Raw genomic sequence first — 26089 nt, forward strand, 5'->3', positions numbered from 1 at the left:
AATTCCCCAATAGAAACACACACACACACACATACACACACACACACACACACACACACACACACACACACAAACACTCGATGCAAAAAAATAAAAGGAAAAAAATTTTTAATCCTTAAATAGAAATATTCTGTTTTAAATACCTATAGAAACACAGCTTTCATACTGATTCAATATTGATAGTTTTACTTTGAAAATACTTGTGATACCATTATTTGAGTACCAGCCATACATTCAGAACCATGCTTGGTGTTGTGAGGGTTATAATAATAAAGATAAAAGTAAGAGTAAGAAGAGAATTAAGACTGGCTGAAAAGATAAGTGAGGAATGGGACAGATAACTTGAACAAAGGCACAGAGAGGGGTGGTCTTATTGTAGGGAACAGAAATAAAATCAAATTGATAGGAACAGGTTTCATATTGGAGTATAATGGGAAATAAGTTTGAATAGGCATAGAAAAATAATGAAAGTTGCCAAACAGTAGGTTGTGAAATTTGTATTGCATGTTAAGAGTTATCAGTTTGGACTACTTCCTACATCGTCATGGAGAATTTTTTCAAAGCTCCACACAGCCGAGCTTTATAAATAAATTTTAAAATTCACTGCTTATGATAATAAAAATGTATATGCAGGGGTATTAAAAGCAAGTTGTATTTTTTTGTAGTCTTTACAATGTGCACATGCATAAACTGTATTTATCACCTACAATAAGCCTACAGTGAGAAAAGGTACTACTTGTCAAATAAGAAAGTCAATGTTTCACAACTATCAAATGTTCAAAGTCAATAAAGATAGTAATAATGATGATGATAATAATAAAAGGATCTAGGGCTTAATTAAATTTGCAATGTGTATTACATTTTAAAGTAGCTCCATTGTAGAAAATTGGAAAATAAAGATAAGCATAAAGAAAAAAAGTTTCATTCTACAATCACATCACCCACTGTTTTGTGATTTATATCTCACTTTGAATTTATCTCTTTATCTTTCCAGGTTATTATGTATTTTTTTTCTTATAGAAATGAGACCATGTTGGTTTGCTTCTTTTTTGTTTATTAAGGTATAATTGACATAAAACATTATATTAGTTTCAGGTGTATAGCACATTTGTATATATTGCAAAATGATTACAACAATCAGATTAGTTAACACATCTATCACCTCACGCAGTTAGTTTTCTATGTTGAGAACTTTTAAAATCTATTCTCTTAGAAACTTTCAACTAAGCAATACAGTATTTTGACTATAGTCACCATGCTGTATATTACCTATTGTTTTGTGTAAAATCATGTAACCATATTGTTTTATAACATTTTCCATTTCACATATTATGAATATATTTCTATGCCATAAATATACTTCTTATAGCTTCATAGTTTTCCATTATGGATGGATTTGTGAGGGTTAAATGAGGTGATGTATGTGAGGTACATAGTAGGTACACAATAAATGATAGTGGTTATCACAGTTACTATAATGTGCTTAACTGTTTTCCTATTGATGGCATATTAGGTTGTTCCCAGGGGTGGGGGAATCAATGTTTCACTTTATCGTAATCATAATAGACATTAACTCTTTTTATTAGCTAGGAGACATTTTTCTTAGATGATTGTTCTTTCTTTTTATTTACTTCAGTTATTAAAATATAGAAGTTTTATGTTTTCCCTAATCAAATTTGTCTGTCTCATCCTTTGTGATTTCTAGGCTTAGAAAGCTAGTTTCTCACTATGATATCATAATAAATCTTGATACATGATAAATATCAGTATAATAAATATTTAATTCTGTTTTCTCTTAGTTTTTATATGGTTTGATGTGAGTGGGCATGAAATGAATTTAGGTATAGATATTTAATCTTTTCTCTTTAATTTATTTCTAGTGTTTAATATATGTTTTTTATTAGCTGTTACTTTTTAAATTGTTCATCATTATTTCAGTATCATTAAATGAATAATTTCTTCTTCAGTTTATTGTTTTATAGTGCCTCAATTGTCATATAATAATTCTTATAGATAAGTGTTTTGGGACTGTCACCAAGTAGCTTCTCATTCTTGTGCCAGCCCTACATTTAAAATTATTAAATTATTCAAACAATATTTTTGAGTGCCTACTGTGTAGGAGGGCACCACAATAGTCTCTGTGATTTCAGTAATAGGCAAAACAGAAAAATATATTCCTTCATGTATCGTAGAATTTAATAGGGAAGACAAGCATTAATCAGTTGATGATACAAATTATCCAGCTTAGTGAATTGTTAGGAAGAAGACGAATAAGGTTCTATGAGAGCTTTTTGTAAGGGCTGAGCGGATCAGGGAAACAATGCTTGAATTGAGATATAAAGAATGAAGGGGATTTAACTAGGCAAAAGTAAAAGATAGTATGAGTGGTATTATGGGCAGAGGGAACATAAGTATTTAAAGGTTGGTCAGTGTTGCTGGAGCATAGCGTTTAGGAAGAGAACAGTGCAAGATAAAGCTGGAGAGATGGGCAGGGATATTTACAATATTGATTTTTTTAAAGATTTTTATTGGGGAATTGGGGGGATGGGAACAGTGTTCGGGAATTGGGGGAAGGGGAACAGACAAGTTGCTGTCATTTTGTTCTTCAGTCTAGTTGTGGAGGACGTTGCTTCACTGGCCCAAGTTGGCACCATCATTGCGCTCTTCCTGGGCGAGGCAGATCGGTCGCCGGCTTCTGGACTGCCGCTCACTGCGGCTGCTGGCCGCTCATGCTGGCTGCTGGCCGCTCACGCTGGCTGCTGGCTATACACAGTAGCCCATGGCAACCCACTGCAGCAGGGGCTGCAGCCTACGCCATCGCTGGCGACTGACGGCACCCCAGCTCCAGGTTGAGCTGTTGTTCAGCATCTTAGCTGTGGAGGGCAGTGTCACTAGCCCTCATATGTGGGATCCAAATCGGGACCCTCTGGCGTCCCAAGCCAGCTCTTAACCAATGCGCCACTCGGCCGGCCCCAATTTGTACTTCTTAATGCCTTCATCTTTCTCACCCGGTCCCCAAGCATCCTCCCATCTATCACTCCAATAAATCTATTGTAGTACCCGTCTGACATCATACATAATTATTACAATATTATTGACTATATTCCTTATGCTATACCCTGCATCACCATGACTACTTTGTAACAACCGATTTGCACTTTTTAATCCCTTCCCCTTTTTATCCACCCCCTAACCCTCCTCCCATCAAATGTTCTCTGTACCTATGAGTTTGTTTGTTTTGTTTGTTTATTTTGTTCTTTAGATTCCACATATAAGGGAAATCACATTGCATCTGTCTTTCTCTGACGCGCTTCACTTAGCACAATACCTTCCAGGCCCATCCATGCCACCGCAGATGGCAAGAACCCATTCCCTTCCTGGCTGAGCAATATTCTATTATATATATGTACCTCCTACTCTTTATTTGTTCTTCCATCAGTGGATACCCAGGCTGCCTCCACATCTTGGCCATTGTAAACAATGCTACAATGAACATATGGATGCACACGTCCCCTTAAAGTAGTGTTTTAGGTTTCTTTGGATAAATACCCAGAAGTGGGATTACTGGGTCTTTCTTTGTCACTTGTTATAGGCTTTGTTTTAAAGTCTATTTTGTCTGGTATAAGTATTGCTACTCCAGCTTATTTTGTTTTTTTGTTTCCATTTTCATGAAATATCTTTTTCTATTTGTTTACTTTTAGTCTTTGTGTGTCTTTTGATCTGAAGTGAGTCTTTTGTAGACCTTGTTTTCTTATCCATTCAGCCACCCCATCTTTTGACTGGAGTATGTAATTTATTTACTTTTTTTTTTTTAAAGATTTCCACTGGGGAATTGGGGAATGGGAACAGCGCTGGGGAGTTGGGGGAAGGGGAACAGACAAGCTGCTGTCATTTTTGTTCCTCAGTCCAGCCATGGAGGACGTTGCTCCACCGGCCCAAGTTGGCACCATCATTGCGCTCTTCCCGGGTGAGGCAGATCAGTCGCCGGCTTCTGGACGGCCACTCACTGTGGCTGCTGGCCGCTCACGCTGGCTGCTGGCTACTCACGGTAGCCCATGGCAACCCACTGCAACAGGGGCTGCAGCCTACGCTGTCGCCGGTGACCCACGGCAGCCCAGCTCCAGGTTGAGCCGCTGCCCAGCATCCTAGCTGTAGAAGGCAGTGTCACTGGCCCTCACACGTGGGATCCGAACCAGGGCCCTCTGGTGTCCCAAGCCAGCCCCCAACCACCGCGCCACTTGACCAGCCCTAATTTATTTACTTTTAAAGTAATTGTTGATAGATATGTGGTTAGTGCCATTTTATGATTCTTTTTTTTTTTTTTTTCATTTTAAAGAAGTTCCTCTAAGATTCCTGATACTGATTTTCTGATGATGAACTCCTTCAGCCTTTTCTTGTTTGAGAAACTCTTTATCTGTCCTTCAGGTCTAAATAATAGTCTTTAAAAAAAAAAGATTATATTGGGGAATTGAGGAAGGGGAGCAACCAAGTTATTATCCTTCAGTCTTAGTTGTGGAGGGTGCAGCTAGTTCAGGTAAAAGTCCAGTCACCATCCAGCTGTCTATTGGCAGCTCGCGGCCGCTCAGCTCAAGGTGCCATGTTCAATTTTAGTTGCCAGTGGGTGCAGCCCACCATCCCATGCGGGAGTTGAACCAGAAACCTTGTTGCTAAGAGCACATGCTCTAACCACTGAGTCATTTGGTCGCCCATCTGCAGCTTGAGGCAGCTCAGCTCAAGGTGCTGTGTTCAATCTTAGTTGTAGCCCACCATCCCATGCAGGAGTCAGCAGCCTTGTTGTCAGGAGCACATGCTGTCACCAGCTGAGCCATCCTGCCACCCATTGGCAGCTCAGCAGCAGCTCAGCTTGGGTGAAGCTCACTGGCCCATGTGGGAATCGAACCCACAACCCTGTTGCTCAGAGCTCGCGCTCTTAACCAACTGAGCCACTCGGCCAGCCCCTAAATGATAGTCTTGCTAGGTAGAGTAATCATGATTGTAGGTCCTTGCACTTCATCACTTTGAATATTTCCTGCCAGTCCCTTCTGGTCTGCAAAGTTTCTATTGAGAAATCAGCTGACAATCTTATAGGAGCTCCCTTATAGGTAACTGCTTTGAAGATTCTCTCTTTGTCTTTAACCTTTGACATTTTAATTATGATATGTCTTGGTGTGAGCCTCTTTGGGTTCATCTTGTTTGGGACTCTCTATGCTTCCTGAGCTTGTATGTCTATTTCCTTTGCCTGATTAGGGAAGTTTTCTGTCATTATTTCTTCAAATAGGTTTTCAATTCCTTGCTCCCTCTTCTCCTTCTGGTACCCCTATGATGTGAATATTGATATGCTTGATGTTGTCCCAGAGGCCCCTTAAACTTATCCTCATTTTTATGGATTCTGTTTTGTTTATCCTATTCTGATTGGGTGTTTTCTACTACATTCTCTTCTAAATGGCTGATTTGATCTTCTGCTTCATTTAGTCTACTGTTGATTCCCTGTAATGTATTCTTCATTTCTGTTATTGTATTCTTCATTTCTGGCTGGTTCTTTTTTAGGTTTTCTATCTCCATTTTTATATTTCCTATCTCTTTGGTGAAGTTCTCCCTAAGATCATTAAGCATCCTTATAACCAGTGTTTGGAACCCTGCATCTTTTAGGTTGTTTATCTCCATTTTGTTTAGTTGTTTTTCTGGAGCTTTGTTATGTTCTTTTCATTTGGGGCATGTTTCTTTTTCTCCCCATTTTGGCTGCCTTTATGTGTTTGTTTCTATATATTAAGTAGGGCTGCTATGTCTCCTAGCAGTAGAGTGACCTTATATAGTAGGTGTGCTGTGGGGCTCAGTGGTGCAATCTCCTTCATCACTTGAAGGTGGGTGCTCCAAGTGTATCCTTTGTGTGGGTTGTGTGTACCCTCCTGTTGTAGTTGAGCCTTGGTTGCTCTTTGCATATCAGTGGGAGGTACTAATCCTTGGATGATTGGTTGCAAGGACTAACTGTGACTACAGTGGAGGAGTTGTTGTGCAGGGCTGACCCCACAGAGCAGGACTCACTTTAGCAGGACTCTAGTGCCTGCCCATTCTGCCCTTTGGGTGTGTCTTCCCCAGAGTCTGCTGGGTGTTGCTCTAGCTGGTTCCAGAGCTAGAAACCAACCATGCAATCCCGGGGCCTCCTAGGAGGGGCCCCATGGCAAACTGAATTCAGCCACAGCCTGCGCCCTGCCCAGAGCCACCTGGCATGAGCCACAAAGCAATCCGCAGATGGCCACTGACTGCACTGGGCTTGGAGGTGCCTCAAGAGGCCAAGCCGCAAACCAAAGCTGGCGATTGCTAGTTCCAGGCATGGGGCTGCTCAGCCAGAGGTATGGGACACGCCAAAGAGAGATACTGCTTTTTTGGGTTTTGTGAACCTTTGAGAGATTTTAGGAAAGTCTGTAGCATGAGCCATGACAGACTGTTTACGCGGAAAAGCAACTGAAAGTGGCTTGGGTGATCCTGAAAGTTGGGTGAGGTGGGGTCTCAGGGAACCAGGGCAAATGAACAGTGTTAGCCAGGTTGATGGAGACTCAGCTATGATGGCCACTGGTGTGTGCACGCTGGAAGCAGGGAGGGCTCAACCAAGTAACAATGGCTTCCACCAGCTCCTCCATCTGGGAAAAAGCTGCTCCTTCAGCCCTCACCTTGGAGCCAGACAACTCAGTTCCTCCCCTTATGTATGTCCTTGGCGCCTTTTGAGGTATTGCCCCAGAGCTTGAGCTCAGAGTAGTGAGTCTCAATGGGTAAATCTGTGTGCAGACCCCTTAAGAGGAGTGCCTGGGACTACAGTCACCCTTGTCTCACTCAGCTACAATCTCTGCTGGTTTTCACAGCCAGAAGTTATGAGGATTTCTCTTGCTGGCACTGGAACGCTGGGCTGGGGAGCCTCATGTGGGGCTGGCTCTCCTTGCTCCTCCAGGGGGGCCCTCTGCAGCCAAGATATCCCTCGCAATTTTTAATGGTCACCTGCGGTGTGGTACCAGTCTGTTCCATGTTGCTGTGTCTGTAGGTGGCTTCTTCTGTATGTCCTTAGTTGTAGGGCTTCTGTTCAGCTAGACTTCAGGAGATTCTCAATAATTGTTATTCTGTAGTTTAGTTGTAATTTTGATGTGGTTGTGAGAGGAGGTAAGCACAGCATTTACCTACTCTGCTGTCTTGACCAGATCTCTACAATATTGATTTTTATACTAAGAGCAATATAACCATGAAGGGCTTTAGTAAAGAGTTGACATGATTATATTTGCACTCTAATGCAGAGAAGTGATTGAAGGGTTCCAGAAAGGAGGCAAGGAAAGCAATTAGGCAAGCTGGTGCTGACTTCTGGCAGGAGGCCTTAATTCCTACCCTGAGGGTCCTTCCACAGAACTGCTTGAGTGTCTTTACAGCATGGTAACTGCCTTCTCTTAGAGCAAGTGATCCAAGAGGTCAAAGCAGAAACGCAATATCTTTTATGACTCCTGAAATCACACACTGTCATTTGTTCAATATTTTATTGATCACACAAGTCAGCCCTGATTTAATGGAGGAGGAGATTCACAGGAGGTGAGAATCATTGGGACCGTCTTGAAAGAAGGCTACCACAAACTAAACATTTCATTGCTGGGTAGTGTATTATGGGGATGCAAAGGAAACTGAGAAGCAGTATATAGGGAAGAAGGAAAACTAGAAAAGTTGTGAGATGAAGTCTAGCGGAAGGAAAGGAAGTTTCAAGAAATCTACCAAGAAAACATGTTAGATGAGAATTGAAAAATGCTCTGTGGATTTAGTGACATGGATTAATGGCCAAAAGCTCTTTCTTCATAATATGATTTAACATTTATTTTGACTCACCTCCTCTTTTACCCTTTTTGAAAAGTTTTTTTCCATATTTTCTTTGATCTTTCTTTTGAATTTATGGATGTTTTCATAATGCTCCCCCAAAATTCTACTGATATTTTGATTGGAATTCTGTTAAGTTTATTATTATCTTTTTTGAGGAACAGATATTTTTATAAAGATTAGGCTTCTCTTTAGAAACCTGTCATATTTCTCTGTGTGTGTAAATTTTCACTAAATCACCTAGATAAAGTTTGGCAATTTAAAAAAATGATCTTATCACATATATATGGTTAAGGTAATTCCTGGTTTTATGTTTATTGTTGCTATTATGAATGGGATCTCTTCCCCACACCCACCGTAGTGTTTTTATCTAGAAACATATTACTTTTTAGCCTCCATTTTGTGGTTAAGGAAACAGGTCCAGAGAAGATAGGTGACTTGGCTGCAGTTACAAAGCAGAAGAGTTAGTAATTGTAGATCTTGGATGTCCAAATTTTATTATGCTGCATTAATAAGAAATCAGGTTGCTCACCCTCTCAAACCTTGTTAAAATTAATACTGTCTTAAGTATCACTTTCTTTGTGTCAGATTTCAAAATAATAATACACATTTCATAGCACATCTTCAGATTTTAGCATTGTCATTTTTGTAGTATTGTGTCTTGAGGAACTGCTTTTCATCTCCATTCAATTCTCTCAAGACCTGATTCCTACCAGACAGGCGCTATTTCTTCTTTGAAGTCTAAATAGACCTAACAACCTATTGCACTGAATAAATATTTAATGAAGATTGAATATTTCCTCTGTGGTGGATCAATTATTCTTGTTGATTCTCTGAGGAAAGCTTTTTTTAATGTCATGTAGTAGATTAAGAAATCTGTTTTCCTGAATATTATTAGTGCCAAAGTTTGTTTCAGTGATATAAAAATTCATTAGGTTTTTTCAGTTGTCCATTTTTCCTGATTTATATATGCAGTTTGAATTTTTATGTTATCTCAAATACATATCTGAAATTCATTGACCTAGTAGCATGCAATAAAGTTACTTGCTGTGAGGATTGGTTTTCTAGAATTTGTGGTATTGGAGCTCTGAAAATGGAAAATATTTGCTAAGGAGGTATAAGAATGTTAGTGGAAGAAATATAATTTTTTTTATGGAAGAAATATAATTTTTATTGATAAATATCTCCAAAAACATAAATCATTCTTTCCTTTTCATTAATAAAAATTTGTATTGGGCCAGCCGAGTGGCATGTTGGTTAAGAGTTGACTTGGAATGCCAGCTCTGAGCAGCAGGACTCGGGTTCAGATCCCACATTAGGGCAGTGACCCTGCGCCCTTTACATCTAAGATGGTGAACAACAGCTTGAACTGGAGCTGGGCTGCCGTGAGTCGCCGGCGACAGCGTAGGCTGCAGTGGGCTGCCATAAGCTACCGTGAATGGCTGGCAGCCAGCGTGAGCTGCCAAGAGCCGCCGTGTGCGGCCATCCAGAAGCCGGCAACCAACTGCCTCACCCAGGAAGAGTGCAATGATAATACCAACATGGGTCAGTGAAGCGATGTCCTCCACGACTAGACTGAAGAACAAAAAGACAGCAACTTGTCTGTTCCCCTCCCCCAATTCCCCAATAAAATCTTTACAAAAATAATAATAATAATAAATAAAATAATAAAAATTTGTATTTTTTGTACTTTTAGCTATCAGATGTATATTTAATTTTATTCTCTTAAATTTTTTTAACTGCTATTAGCATTAAATTAAATTTATATTTGCCTGTGGAGTCTAAATATATGAGGTTAGTGAAATAGCTTGAAAATTTTCAACTTGTAAAACTACAGTCACTGTAGTGGAATCATTTAGCGCAATTGTCACATTCAGATGGAATTTATCAAAAGTCAATTAGAAGAACAAACTTCTCTAATTTAAATGAAGATAGAAAACAATGAACAGGTAGGGAAAAGGAAGCCTATATTTTTTATTTTCTTTCAACACTATTAAGCATATGAACATAATTTTGAAATAGAGAATTCATGCCTTTTGATAAAATACTCTCCATTGTTAAGGAATAATTTCTTTGTGTTTTATGTTTGATAACTCCTGGGACCTATATTTCAATTTAAATAACTTTACATTGTTTGGCATTTGTTTTACTACAGGAAAATTGTGTGAGTGTGTGTGATGACAGTTATAGCACATATTTGATAACAAGGGTAGAATAAATCAGTTGAGTCACACTGTTATGATATCTGTTTTTAAGGTCTCTTTGACCCAGGAGCCTGTGACCTGTGAAATCTACTTTTTTGGATTTGTTAAGATATTTTACAGTGCAAGGATTTAAATTTAGATGCACACCACTGCAGGAATTTGCCTGATGTGGCCCCAAATGTAAAGTATATCAAGGTATGAATTGGAAAAAATTTAAGAATTTCTGACAACAATTAACACATGAGAAGAGAGAGGGTAGAGTTAGGGAAGTTTCTTTTCTTCTTCAATTTATAACAAAGAGAACCTGAAATTTAACCTGGTATTTCCAATGCTCTGATTACTCAGCAGCATTCCATTTTGTGAAAGCATTGCCAAGAAAATGTACCCAAACCTTGAGTTACAAATTGTTGGTGCATCTGATTTGAAGGGGCATATGAATTGCTTATAAGCTATTGCAGATCCAAAGCTGCACAAATGAAGGGTGAGACTTGGGGGAGGTTTCCAGTCACTGAAGGGAAGCTTCGTAGACATTACAGCTCTGTCCAGAGGCCAAATGGGAGATAAATCACCACTGGCCACCTCTCTTATTATTGAAATGGTTCAGCCCTGGGGTTTAACTAAAGGACTTATAGGGTTTTGAAGTGCAAATAGGATGGTGAAGGGTAAACCCTTTTAGAGTTTCATTTTGATGGATTTTTTTCCTGTGTGGATTTCTGGCACTGACTGTGATCTGGAAGGGGCCCTTAAAAAAGAAAAGTTTTGTTTTGTTTTTGATCAATCAGGCAATAAGAACTTTCCACAGGGGTGTACTTTTCCTGCATGCATATCAATCCTATTGTGTTTAAAAGTAGGTCATTTAATTGGGTCTTCTTTGAGCCTTGTCATTCCAAAGTCACTACTTTTTCTTGGTATTAATGCCAAAGTTTGAGAGTGTTGCAGGATGTGGTACTTTTGGATCAGGAGTTTTGGGGGGTTACTTAGGATCACTGTGTTAAAGCTGTCTAGCTAAAGATCAAGTCCATATTAGAACAAATTCTTTATATATTGATAAGCATTCTATAATTATTTAATCTTTTTCCCATTGAGTTATGTAGCTGTACATATTCATTTAATTATTTTTGTATGAATTCTGTCTTGCCAGCGTTAAAATAACCAGAAAATTCTGAGATTGTGAAATATTTGTACTATCTTATTTGTACAGATACTCTGAAGTATTTGAGGAAATAAAGGAGACATGAAAAATGTTAAGAAAGAGATATGTTGATTTATCAAGTTGAAATTTTTTTTGCTCCACAAATAATTCAAATACAGGAGATAAAATCTTTTAAATTTTATTGTTTTAGAAATATGAACATGAGTCACTAGTGACTCCAGAGGAAAATAATTATAACTTAAAGGCATTTTTGTGCAAAATTTTAAAGATAAATTTAAATATTTGTATTAAAGAAATGCCATTGTAAATGCTTACATTTCTTCTTAGAAATATGGTTGACAGAACTTTTCTTCAGCATTTGGCTCTTTATTTTAGATTTAACGGATACTTGTATCATTTACCCTGTTTGAAAATGATAATATATGTTGCTGTATCACAGATTGTCCTCTGTAGTGCTTAATACCTTTTATAAAAATGGGTTGTTAATCTCCATAATTGACATTGATCACACAATATTCTTAATAGCCTTCCAAGTCAGTTTTTGTTTTTGTTCTTCAAAAATTCCCCTTCACTGTATTTATGTTAAATGTTAAAGTTAAAATTAAATGAAATGTTAGAGTTTAAATTTTTCTATTGCTGCATGAAGATTCTAAATAAGATACTTAAAAAAAAAACTCTAGATAGCATCAAGCAGAGTCCTCTGCAACTACAGCGTCCCTGTCATTAGTTTGTTGCTGGAAGATGTTAAAATGACCTTTCCTTTGTTAGAAAAGAGATCTGTAGTCCTTCCCAGAATCCTCTTGTTAACTGTCTTTTGAACCCAAGTTGAGGTTGTCTGATGAATGAATGGTGAGCTCTTTTATGAGCTACACATATTGTTGACTTTGTGTCACGCGTTGCTTTTTAATTTCTAATGTGTTTTTAATTTGTGAAGCATGCATATGCCTTTCACAGCAGAATTGAGTCAGCATTTCTGAGTCCAGATATTCCTGTATGCAAACAGGACGGGTCAGGTTTAAGAATGCTGTAGCATAAGCCTTAGATTAACTGAAACACACGTGTGAATGAATTTCACTTTCAATATTGTTGAATAAAAGATACTTAAGGAAGGCTTTTTTCCCAAGAACTTCTCTTGCCTCCTGGCAAGTGAATTGCCCCAATATAAAAGCATTGAGGGTGGGGGTGGGGACTGAGCCACAGAGTGAAAAGGCAATCCACAAATAATCACTCTTTTCTGCCTTTGATTGTGTCAGATTTTTTTGTGTGTGTGTGGCAATTGTTTTCTTTTTTGCTTAGAAGAGGTTTATGGTCCAATGTCTGTCAAGTCAGCCTCTGTCTTAAGGTTGCAGTTGTATTTCTCTCTGGAGTTCCTAGAGGTGATGTTATCTTTTGTTCACTCAGCAGTGTGGTGGTTCCTGAGAGCATCTGTCACTTTAGGCATTACAAGATGGATGGGTCTCCAGTGAACTGCTGGTTGAAGCAAATGGTGAAAATAAGAAAAGACAAGGGGCTTCAGGGTCTGCAGAGGGGACAGACAACAAGGAAATACTGTTTGTTAGAAATCAAGAGTAAGCGGAGCAATAGAGGAAGAGAGAGCAAAGATGGATCATATATCATTTTATAAACAACTTGGAAATCAGAGTCTTTTGGTGGCTATCGTGATCTGAGGGGGACATCTGCATCATGGTAAACAATTCTGTGCTTTGAATTTGTAAAATGTGTTTGGACGTTGACGCAAAAGTCTGGGAAATGTGTTGGGAAATTACAATGACATGGAATGTTTTATGTGAAGGTGTTGCTGTTTGGAGAATTAGTAGTCTTTTAACATGTAAAGATTAAAAAATCTTTAACATTTTCTTTATATTTTATTTTTTCTTTCCTTCCTTTGTTTTTCCTTGTGAGCAACCATAGATATTAAAATGTTTTAAAAGTTTTAACCACATAACTAACATACTTATTGTTTATACTGAAGCTTCTTTGATATTTTTGCAGGGCAATTCCGCAAATTCTATGCCGTTGCCATAGGGAGGCTGGGGGTCAGATTTTAAGTTAATTTTAAGTACCCTTCTACTTAATTTAATGGGCTCTTTGATGAAAAAAATATATATAATTGTTATTGATCTGTCAGGACAAGGAAGACGTTGTCTATTATATTTAGAGAGTCATTTTGTTGGCAAAAGTCAAATTTGTAAATCCTGACTGGTACAGAGTCCCCCGTGTGTAAGACAAGGAACAGGAAGGAACTTGGCTAGAGAGTAGGAAAGGGGAAGCAGTTGCGGGGAAGTATAGTTGAAAAAAATGATTTTGTCAAACTTTTCGGCATTCGTCTATAAAAAAGAACACAGGTTGAAAGGCAAAGAAATTAAGATGATTAGAAGCTGTAAACTATACAAATGGTAGAGTATCATTCTTCTCTATGGGTGTAAATAATAGATGAAACAGTAAGAGTGACAACAAAGGATCAGGTCGTTTAAGAGAATGTGTGCAGCCTAAATAGGGGTCTGTGGCCCTGGGCCAAAGGTCTTAGCTTTGAGTGTAATTAGAAGAAAATACAAAAATGTCATTACTAGCAGGTGAAGTGTGCAGCACGTGGCCAAAAATTAGCAATTTTAGATTCTGAAGCTATTGGAATTGGATTACTGACCTTTTTTAAAAATCATTAAGGTCCTTGTGGAGTCATATAGTTTCATGGGCAGTAATGCAGTTTGACCTTGTTGACATATGGGGTAATCAGGGTTTGGATGTAGGTAGCAAAACTCCTGACCTACAAAAAGATGTCTATTTGTATGTGGGTGGGTGGGAAATGCATGAGTTTGAAAATCTGGGATTTGCATTTTTAATTACTCTTTAGCCTAAAGACATTCTTCTGAGAGAGAGGTAAGATCAAGATTTTTGTTTCAAAACCTAAAATGGTGCTTTTCTCTCTTTCTTTGTTTCCAATTTGGCAAAAAAGGAGAGTAAAATGAAAACAAGTTAATATTACTTTAAATACTTTAGTGGTATAAATATGCATATTGTAATTAGTTTATTTTTAGGAAAATCCTCTTTTGTTTTCTTGTTAAACATAGTAACAAATGAGTAGAAACACCTCTAAGTTATATATAAAAATAAATGACAAAAGTTTTTATTTCATTTGATGCTTTATGACTGTATTTTATATTTTTCCATACAGTAGTTTATATTGACCGTAAGCTACCTAGAGAACAGGTTAATATGTACAATGTAATTATCAACCAGTTATATAATTGTACTTATTTAATTTCTTCTAAGAATACACTACTCAAAAGGGTAGGAAACAGTAGCTCTTTTTCTTCTTCCAGGCATTCTTTCTTGAAAATTATTAAAGCATTAGTTTCAAAAAGTAGAGAATAATTTTATTTAATATTAGTTACATCTGAAATTTTTTATAGTTCTTTGAAGAGATAAATTTTGGCCAAGTATCAGCAATGATAAAATACAAACTTTAGAGTAAGAAAATTATCTTCCACTAATTTTATATCTAAAAATTAAAAAAAAGTCTGTGGGCTTTTAGCATTATGGTAACACCTGTCAAAAAGGCAGACTTGACAGATTTAGTCATTGTACACGTAGTGGGAGGAAATCTTAAGAACAGAAATTATTTTTGAGTGTATATAATTAGGAGTGATTATTTTGGGAGTATTTAAGAAGGAGGAATATCTGTATTTGCCAGTTATGATATATATGGAGTTGTGTAAGACTTTGAAAATTCATTTCTAATTGTAATTTTTGTAGAATTGTAGATATTTAGATTATTGTATTCTGGACTATAATGCATTTGGAAATTAACTCATCTTTATGTATATATTTTTATTTTTTATGTTTTTACAGGTGCAAAAAAGCTTTAAACAAGTAAAATCTAGGCAACAAGCTCCCTGAAGTGTTGACATCCCAACTTAATCATGAACGTGATTCAAAAATGTTAATAAATAAACCAAGGTATTGTACAATTATAATATGCCCCCCAAATTTTTCAAGATCAAATTTGTTTTATGAAGTTATATTTAGAATTTAAATAAAGCTACTATATTTGGTCCTTAAACTGATTAACCAGATATTTCTATGAACTCTCCTTCCGTTTCCTCCCCTCCGCTTTCTTCTCCCCTCCCCCATCCTCTCCACCAAAAAAAAAAAAAAAGAAAGGGAAAAAAGTATTCAGCAATAAGTGGTTTTCCTACAACAGCCTCTGTGTTACATTTCTTATGTACCTAAATTAGGATAATAAGAATTCTGATTTTGATTCCCCTTTGTTGATTCTGTTTTTATCTTTCAAATTGTCTGAGAAGAGATTATTATTATTAGATTATTGTCCTCTGCAGAAAAACCCCAGCCATATATAATGACTGCATATATTTAAAATCTTTATCATACTACACTATCTTGAGATGTATGTTTTAAAATTTTTATAAAAAAATATTTTTTTCTATTTTTAGAATGCTTGTAATTTAGAAAAGAAAAAAGGTGATACTGCTTTTCCTCTCCACCCCCTTATGTCAAAGAAAATCTAAACTGTGCTTAGAATTGAGCATTTAAGGGTATTGTTTTAGGTAGCTCTTGTCTGTTACAGCATAACCCAAGACTGTCTCTCCTTTTGGAGGTTTCAATGTGTTTAAGTAGCCTGGCATTTCCAAGCGAGGCCAAAGATCTTTTCCTCTTTTATGACCCGTTGTATCCTTTTGAGGCCAAAAAGAACAAGAGGGTCATTGCCACTTCAGCCTGGTCCCTGTTTGTTCCTTCATGGTGACCATGTAGATCCTGAAACCTAGTATTGGCTTAACATTTGGGCCTGTAACATCTGGAAAATGGTCCGAGAGGGAGCTGAGGAGACAAGAGAGAGAACTGTTGCGTTTTGTTACACCAGGTGCTAGGAGGAAGCAACATTCGCCTTTTTGATATGGGAGGCAAATTCTGTGGGCCCTGGAGTTAGGCTTCAACAATTGAAGAGGTCAAAGGACAGCTGAGAGGGGTCAGTGAGACACCATGGGGTGTATTTTGTTACTTAGTAAAAGGAGCAGCCTTCTAAAACCTTAAAGGATTCTCTTGAAAATCTGTGTTGAAAAAAGGTTTTATGAGTCTCACTGCAAAAACTTCTGGTTTATCTAAGGAATGCTTGCTTTTGTGTAATGGAAGGATAATCCTTACCAAATGTTGGCAAGTACTATAAGAGTCAATATAGGTCTGAAAGAACAGTTAGGGTTTGAAGTGTACTTTGCTTTCCAAAATGTTTATCATTTTCATGTCTGTCTCTCAGTGAAGAATTTTGCACTGTTGAAATATCACCTTTCTTCTGAGCACAAAATGGGGAAGAGAGAGGGATAAGGAATGAGCCTACATTAATTTAAAAATTATTCTAACAAGCTTTTGACTGACCCACAAACAGGATTATAAACCTTTAAAAACACCAACACTTGTTAATTCTAAAAAATTATTAAATTTATTTTAACATAAAAGGGAATAAATGACACATAAAGTGTAATGTTTCTGGATTACAGAAGACTTTTAAAAATTTAGATGTATTTCATAGAAGTGGGCATCAGTTGATGAATAACCTTAAATCTTGTGTTCTCCCTGAATGTGTTTCTTGTACGTTTTGTAGTTTAAGAAGAAAATAAATGCTAAAGTCAAGACTAGAGAATTTAAGAAGCAAATATAATAAAGTATTTTCTCTTTGAGAGGAAGTAGAGAAGGGGGGAAATCTGCATGTTTTAAGAGATCACTTTCCCATAGCCCATGACCTCAATATACCACTTATATGATTGTAGATACCTTTGAAAGGTGATGGCCACTGGTAGATAGGTAGTAAAAGGGGACTATTAGAGGACTTCGGCAGTATTTTGATGTTTAAATTTATACCCTGTATACATGTATATATACATAGAGAGAGCATATATTACAATATGTATTAGTATGGGAAAAAAAGGTAAAATGATGAGAAATATACAATAGGCTTTGTTTAGCACTTCCTCAGTAATTTATAAATTTACAATTTGTGAATTGTGTGTGTGATTTTTTTCATTCCTTTTTAATAATTAGTCATTTTAAAGCAACATATACTTAAATGTAAGGCTTAGTGTACAGTGTGTTCTATATCTGTTTTCTCAATGTTAAAGTGCCTTTCAACAACTAATTTAGAAACCTAAGTGTAGTGACTGATAATTGCCTGGAGAAAACCCACAGCTGTTTAAGTAGCATTGAAATTGTGGCAAAACTGACAAATACAATTAGCAGTGTTAATAAGATAAGAAGCTGGAAAGACATGGGTAGATGATAGAGTGGAAAGATGAAGGTAACAGGAGTCACAAAACCATATAAGAACAGAATGTTTATAGTTTGCTTTGAATTTCCATCACTTTTCTTTTAAGCTAAATCCTTCTTTTACTACTCTATGAATTACCAGGAGAATGGATGTTTTGCAAGTTAAATAATTCAGATACATTTGTTCAGTCCCTAACTCACTTCTGATTTTGAAATATGACACATATGCAATCATATACAATCAGATTTTGCTGATTCTAAGGCACAATTTTATTTGTGGTGCTTTTTAAAAGTCAATTTTAAATGTACTTTTATTTTACTGTAATTATTGTGAGTGGGAATTCCTTTACCCCTCTTTACACCCTTATAATTCTTATTAGTCATCCAAATACATTACCAAGGAAACCAAAGCCTCATTTCTAGATTTAGTGACCCAGTATTACCAAAACAAAACCTGAAAAAGTCTTTAATGTGTTATTACTAATTATATTTATCTGGTTAATGTGAATAGCCCACTTTTCAAACAACTTCTTAGGAAAATTAAATGGGGATAGGTAAATAAGGGAAATTCGATGAATATTACGTGAAAAAATATTTAGACATCTGTGCTCGTCTCATTATACTTTTAAAACATCCAGTGAATTTTGGGAAATTATTGTAACATCTTTTGAAATTCTACTCTGCATTTGGGGAATTGGCTTTTGCCTCTAGTGTTTTATGCAGATTTTAATGATTGTTGTGATAAATCCCCTGAAGTTTGTTCTCTGAAACCATAGAGACTGGGGACTCTGAGTATGGCAGCCTTGATGGATGTGGTAAGCCACACTTTGGAAGTATTTCTCGTTATTTAATGTTTTCTGTTCTGGATTATTGACTCTTCTCCCTGTTGAAAAATTGGTCTCTGGTGACATGGTAGAGGCCACACGTTGCCTATTATTGTTTTACTTCTTTGATCTTACACAGGGATTGCCTCTGGTAATTATACTAGTTCCAGAGAGTCTTGACAAGATGTGTTTATTTTACAGAAGAATTTCTGGTATTCCAAGGAGGAAGAAAGTAAAGATTTCCAGTAGTCACATGTAATACTTTGTTACAAAGGAAAAGTAGCATTGTACTTTTTCTTTTAATTATGACAGTTTTGATAATTATTATTAAATTAGCTGGCATATTACAGTAATTATTTCTATAACAATTTGAGATATATTGCATATTCGTAAGTATATTGGTAAAAATGATTAATTATAGAATTAAGCTATTAGGGCTGAGTTTTTGTTTCAGTACTAAAAATACTTTTTGCTTCAGAAACTGTCAAAAGAGACTCATCCACATTTAAATGTATAGAAGTATTAAAAGAGGTTAGAATTTGTATCTTTTAATCTGTTTGCATTTTCTAAAGATTTTCAGCAAGGAGGATGAATAAAAATGAAATAAAACACTTTTGTTTTGAATGCATGGTTAGCTTTGTGCTTTTGTGGAATGTGCTTGGGAAGAGATAATATCTCCTCAAACCCATTTAATGTATAATTGGACAAGACACAAAAAAGCTCAATGCGTTTATTTTTTTTAATTCAATTCCCATTTTAATATTTCTCCCAAGAACTCACAATCTAATAAAGGAGACAGACAAATACTAGAGTCAGCTCTTAAGAGTGATAGATGTCAATTTAGGAATACATGAGATGTGAAAAGAGCACAAATGAGAACTGTGAATATATGCTTGTTTTTAATTTTGGATTATAGACTCTATGAGAACTTGCAAGAACCACGTTTGATTTCTTTGTCTAGTAGTAACACATTATCATTCAGCAGTGAATTTTTTTTTTTAAGCTGAGCCATCCTGCCACCTGTTGGCAGCGCAGCGGCAGCTCAGCTTGGGCCAGGCATCGAACCACTGTTGCTCAGAGCTCAAACTCTTAAGCGAGCTCTTAACCAACTGAGCCACTCGGCCGGCCCTTTCATCCGTGAATATTTTTAAGAGAAAATGTGTGTAAGCAGGAATGCCTATAACAAGTAATTTTCTTACAGGAAGTCAAAGACTCTGCTGGCTATAAGGGGCAGTAATGTTTTGTATATATGATTGTAAAATTTCCTAATAAATGAATTACATATAACATCAAAGAGCAGCTTTTGGAACTTTTAGATTGATAGTCATTTATTCTTAGAACAATGCCCCAGAATCTGCTGTAGTGCCCAATACATACAAGGGAAGGAGTGTACCCTACTTTCCTTACTATCCTCAGTGTAGCACAGCGCTTTTAAAAAACTTACTATTGACCTTTTGAGCGCTTTCTTTTGCTCGGCCCGCTCCAAACTCTTTGGAGTGTACTTTCTCTTCTAATAATGGCCCTCGAGCCACTCTCTACTGCTCAGGCTCGCTTTTCCTTCTTTGAAATGTACTTTTTCTTTTAATAAACTGCTTTTTCACCACTTAAAAAAACAAACTTACTATTACTTCTAACATTTTCTGCACATTTATTTTGTGCCAGAGACTATTCAAAAAACTTGATATGTGTATAAAATCTCATGTGTCTCACAAAAACTTATGATATTGATTGTATTATCCCATTCTACAGATGAGAGACCAAGTAACTTACCCAATATCATACAGGTGAATGGGTGCAGGATTTGAATTAAGTTCATCTGATTCCAGAGCCTATGCACTTAACCACTTCGATAGCAGGATTTCTATACATGCTGTCTGGCTGGGTGGATGATTGTTAGTTTGGAAAGTAGGTGATAATATCTGAAGAGAAAAGGGTAACAGAAAACTGACATTTGTCTTTTTAGTACTATGCCTGGTACATAGACAATAAATTGTGCCTTAAAAAATAATCTCAAAGCGAAAACAACTACACACAAAATGTTATCATCTTCACTCTCGCCCTTTTTCTATTTCAAATAGTATGTTTTGGTGGAAAAAACATGGGCTTTTGTGTCTAAATTTGAATCCTAGTTCTATTATTTACAAACTAGATAAACTTGGTTTATTTATTGCAGAAACTAGATTACTGGGTCTGTCCGCCTGTCCCTCATTCTGAATCTGTTTACTTCCTTGTGGTTTCATTTACTTGTTCCTCTATCCTGTAAATGGAAGTTAGCTCTAGAGGTTAGACTACATTCTTTACCTATTGGCTGGAGTACTTCCTAGATGTTTCATATTATCTCCCATGGGGAGGCACAGAGTGTCTCATTGCCTCACTTTTAGTAATGCTAAACTTGCTCAGTGGGTTCAGGAGGTGCCTGATCCCTCCATTATAAAGTTCCCCATCAACTTTTTATCTAATGGTAACACTTATTATCATGGCTGAAATGAATTTTGCCTTAAGGATTGCAAAGTGGTAACTTTATAATTCTGTCATTCTTTCCACATTTATTATAGCTAGAATTCTTCATTAAAAAAAGAAAAACTCTTTCTCAATAACCAGGACTATTTGGTTACTTTGAAGTACAGGAAGAACAGGATAAATGCTTCACTCTTTCCTTTTCCTTTTAGTAGAGTTCAATTAGGTGCGTTTTGATTTTGTTTTGATTTTGTTCTTCAAGAGGAATACTCTGTTTTTCTCCTAGAATATCAAAATTAATTTGTGAGTTTTTACACTTTAAATATGCTTCAGTCCATTGCATTTATTCCCTTCTTTGTTCAATTTCTCTAACCTTTGGCCTGTGGGAACTCTCCATGTTGATCCTGTGTCTTCTTTGCTTTCTGGCATAAGATGTTGAAGGCTCATCTTGGGTATTTCCTGCACCAGACCTGGAATTGGCCATACCTTCAAGGAGCCTTGGTTCTTTTCAGTGGGAATGGTATTAGTAAACCACAATCAGGGTATTAGGAAGTACTTATTGTTATTGAACTGTAATTGCTTCTTGGACTTTTCAGTAGACAAAGCTTGGAAATACAAATTTGAAACCTTTAAAAAAATCAATTATTACTTAAATAATATATACATGCCCATCTATCTGCTCCATAGCCTAATTTGCTGTTAAACCAGTTACCCTAAAGTGGTGTCTTAGTTCTTTTTCTTTTAGCATAGACATGATTTGTTTAGTGTTTTTCTTGTTTTGTCACTAATTGTGATGATCCTTTTAAAAATACTTTAAAAAAATTAATGTTTATCTTCTCTCATAGTTTTGTTTTGTTTTGTTTTTTTAGCTGAGCCATCCTGCCACCTGTTGGCAGCTCCGCGGCAGCTCAGCTTGGGCCCGGGAATCGAACCGGCAACCCTGTTGCTCAGAGCTCGCACTGTTGAGCAAGCTCTTAACCAACTGAGCCATTCAGCTGACACTTTCTCTCATAGTTTTTATTAAAAGTCAATGGAAATATTTATACTTGGTCAAAAGATAAACTTGTTGAGGGAGTATAATTGGGTCAGTACAAATGTATCATAATTGGGGGGAATAATTTGAAGTATTATGCTACAAGGTAGTAGTAGAAATTCCAACTGTTAATGAGACTTTCTTAGTCCAAGCACTGGAATGAATTTTTTTTTCCCCTGGAATCCTGAAGAACCAGCAAGGGGGCAGGGAGGGGTTGTTAACTTTGCAAATTCAGTTGTTATTACCATTTTTTTAAAATAATAAGTCTATTTTTTAAACTACTTGCTCAAGGATAGCATTGAACTGTCAATGGGAAGGGACAGAACTCCATACTAAGAACTAAAGAAGTCTGGGGTCAGTTCTGTAATTCTTCACATTATCGTTATCATTTTTAAAAATGCCCAGTTATGTTTTCATTCGGGATAGAGTTGGCCACTTCCTTTCACTCTACCAAGTCTGTTCATAGTTACTTCTTTTTGTCTTCTCCTGAGTATTGCTAATGTTTTGTAGGATTATGTATATCTTCTATGATGATGAAACTTGATCACCCACTTTTATGTTGATTTAATATTTTTATTCAACATGATATTTATTTACCCTGTACATATGTATCTGCCACATTACTCCTAAAACTATCAGGGAAAGGATTGAGATTAGGCAGTACTCCCTGTATAATTGAGTACTTCTTTATTAAACTAAAAGGATTGCTTGGAGAATGTTGGTTTACAAAGTTTTCAATGATGAAAGTAAGATAATTTGTTGAGCAGATAATAGATTAAGAAAGGCAAGATTTCCAGGCGTTTGGTGCTCTGGAGAAAGGCTAAAGGTCCACCTTTGAAGATATTCCATTGTTTTCCATGGATAAGAAATCCCGTGGTTGACTGTGCTAGTTCCTAGTAGTTTTCTCCCTTTAGCAAAGAAGAAAGGTGAAATGGCTATTGGATTTTGACTTAAATGTATAAACTAGTAACACAACATATTTCTCCTTCATTCCCACCCTGTTTTGATCGTGTATGGTTCCATTGAAAAATAAATTGCTTTGAGCTTTAGAAAATTTAAATGTTTATAGTTGTACTGGCTGGCAGTCTCAGGAAATTTCATTTGATAGACTTTGTTGATTTCCTTCCATTTACAACTTTTAATTGGTTAATGTACATATACTTTTGGTATATCCTTTTTATAAAAAAGGGAACCTAGTAATTCAGATCTGTGGCATTTAGTTTCTTAATATCTATTATAAGAAAGGTTGCCAAAAACATGATTCTGGTTTTTCCTCCAAATCATAGCAATTGCTGGTAAATCCAGCCACTCTGATGGAAATCTCTGTTTTCTACTCACTGCTACTAGTAATTGAGTAAGAAGACTTCTTAGCTGTATAGAGGCAGCCCAGAGGCACCAAAATCTCCCGTGGAGCTCTTGTGTATAAGTCTGGGAAACTTGAGAGTAGGGTTGTGATGTGCTATGCATCTCCCCCTCTCTGCTCATGAGTCATCACCACTGGATGTTGGCTCCATCTCCTGCTGAGCCCAGACGCATACTCAGTGTCCTTCTCAAGCAGTCCTCTAGGGAGTCAATGAAAGTTGGAGCTCCAGATGAAATTTAATATTTATCCCTCACTTTGTTGGGAAAAGTGGGGCTAAGATATTTTCAAAATTGCCTTTCTTGAAATGATATACCCAAGTTGAGCCTATACAGTACTATAGGAGTGCAGAATTTGTCATCACATGGCTAGATATTGGAGTCCTGATTCCAACCCTTACCAGCTGAGTGATAGTGGGCAAGTCACTTAGCTTCTCTAAGCTTCAGTTTTTTCACCTATGAAATGGGAAGAGGTCATACCTACTTCAGAATACTGAGAATTAGATAAATAATTTTTATAAAGTGCTTAGTATACTGTCTAGCCCAATAGTTCTGAAACTTTTCATCTTAGAACCCCTTTATAATCTTAAATATTGAGTTTTGTTTATGTGGATTACATTTATTAGAAATTAAAACTAAGAAATTTAAAAATATTTATTAATTAAAAATTACCAATAAACTCATTATGTATCAAAATAAATAAGATATTTTAGAAAAATAATTATTTGTTCAAAACAGTGAGAAAAATAGTCTATCTGCATTCACTGTGCTGCAATATCACACATCATGGAGCCTCTGGAAAATTTTCCTGTACACACATGAGAGAATGAGAGTGAAAAAGGCAAATAATATCCTAGTAATAGTTTGAAAACAGTTTTGACCTCATGGACTCCAGAAAGGGTCCTGGGGACCTCAGACCATACGTTGAGAATTGTAACCAATAGTTAGCACCTGATAAATTGTAGTTATTATTCACATATGTGGAAAATTTTTAATTAGCAAGTACTATACAAATATTAATGGTGAGAATTAAAGGCCATGGCTTCAAAACTTCTTAGTAAACTTTTTCTGAAGGATCTCAAATAACATTGTGATTCAGATGGAGCAAAAGAAACTACAGTGTTTTTCAAATAAATGCTAGTAATACATAAAGGAGTTCCAAAAGTTTAAAAGACTCAAATCTTGCTTTCAGAAATTTATCAAGTATATTATCCTAAAGCTGTCATTTTTTTTCTCCAGAGAGGAATCCTTCTTTTTCCCTAAGATAATAAGATCTTAGTAGAGAGAGAAGTAATTAGAGATTTACTCTGAAACCACTGATAGAGTTGGTATGGGGTTATGGTAGCCCACCAGTTTTAAGGTGGCGATGTGGCCCAATTGTCACCAGGTTGGGCTTCACAATTGACAGGTCAATTTTGATTTACTGGTTGGAGAACCTTGACAAAAAGCATGTATTACTGTTGGATTCTCAGATTCAAGATCCTTTAAAGTGGCTTTTTGAAATGGGTTTGGACTGAAAAAACAAAAACCAAATATGATATGATAACAATAGTTTATACAGGTTGTCTGAACAAGAAATATACATATAATTCATATCTTAACATAATATATGGATATAGTTTATATCAGCTATATGTGTACTTTGTAGACATATGGTCCTCTAATTATATCAATTTTCTCCTTTCTTCCCCTTTGTCTTTGGGGTTGGTGGTGTAGACCATGGGGAATTCATATGCTGGGCAACTGAAATCTGCTCGATTTGAGGAAGCTCTCCACAACTCCATAGAAGCCTCTCTGAGATGTAGTAGTGTGGTACCACGGCCAATTTTTTCCCAGCTGTACTTAGACCCTGACCAGCATCCATTCTCATCTGCAGGTAAGTTTCTCAATCCTACACAACTTTTACAAGAAGTGGGCCTTCCAAAATCTGGGGACCTCTGAAATAAATTGGTTAATTGTTAGAAAATGCTAGTCTCCCTGTCTTCAGACTTCTTTCAGAACTATGAAATTTTCGTTATTTTTCCTAAACATCTTTTTATTAAATTAGCTTTGATTTATTTGCTCACCCAGATGTAAAACCCAAGGTGGAAGAGCTGAACAAAGACTTGGTTCACCGCTGTACTCAAAATGGAAGCCTGGACTTTTCTAACACTCTGACAGTTAATGAAATGGAAGATGACGAAGATGATGAAGAAATGTCGGATTCAAATAGTCCACCAATTCCCTATTCACAGAAACCTGCCCCGGAAGGGTCTTGCACTACAGATGGTGGGTTTCAGATGTTTTTTTCAATCCCTCTAATATTGTCTGGCTAGCTTCCAGTCATTATGTATGTTGCTCAAGGCTGGAAACCAATAATTACAGAAAGGAATGAGGAATAATTACGCTCTTACAATATTTCCTGTGACTTTATAGCAGGTGTCTGTAAGAAAGGCAAGTATTATCACCCCATCTTATCGATGAAAGACTGAGATTCACAGCAGTTGATGACTTTTCAAGATGGTATGTGGCAATGGCAAGGCTAGACCCAGATCAGGGTTTTTCCAGTACTTCCTGCAAGAATGATATGACTTTAGGAACTTTTTAGTGTTTTCTTTTCCTACTTCTTTCTTTTCTACCCTCAAAACAATAACAGAAATAACAGATGTTTTATATTTACCTTTTTCATTTATTTTAAACACTCATCCAGTATATTGTTATCTATATAAGAGAAAAATGTACATATTTTGATAATTCCGTTTTATTTATTTTGTCAACCGCCTCTCCTACCAAGGCTTTAACCACACTTTATTTTTATTTTTTAAAGATTTTATTGGGGAATTCGGGGAGGGGAACAGCATTGGGGAATCGGGGAAGGGGAACAGACAAGTTGCTGTCCTTTTGGTCTTCAGTCTAGTTGTGGAGGACATCCCTTCATTGGCCCATATTGGTATTATGATCATTG

At 36.5% G+C, this 26089-nt stretch overlaps 1 protein-coding gene across 2 annotated transcripts in view; it reads left to right on the forward strand.

The window, feature by feature from the left end:
• GREB1L (GREB1 like retinoic acid receptor coactivator) overlaps positions 1-26089 on the forward strand; it is a 243503-nt gene that overhangs the window by 100422 nt on the left and 116992 nt on the right. For both annotated transcript variants that reach the window (XM_019653872.1, XM_019653873.1), the window contains exons 2-4: positions 15049-15156; positions 24862-25021; positions 25216-25413. In XM_019653872.1, the coding sequence (XP_019509417.1) occupies positions 24865-25021; positions 25216-25413 (355 nt within the window). In that variant the 5' untranslated portion in view covers positions 15049-15156; positions 24862-24864. The remainder of the gene's footprint in view (positions 1-15048; positions 15157-24861; positions 25022-25215; positions 25414-26089) is intronic.

The sequence above is a fragment of the Hipposideros armiger genome, unplaced genomic scaffold (genome assembly GCF_001890085.2).
Source record: "Hipposideros armiger isolate ML-2016 unplaced genomic scaffold, ASM189008v1 scaffold_209, whole genome shotgun sequence".
NCBI lineage: Eukaryota > Metazoa > Chordata > Mammalia > Chiroptera > Hipposideridae > Hipposideros > Hipposideros armiger.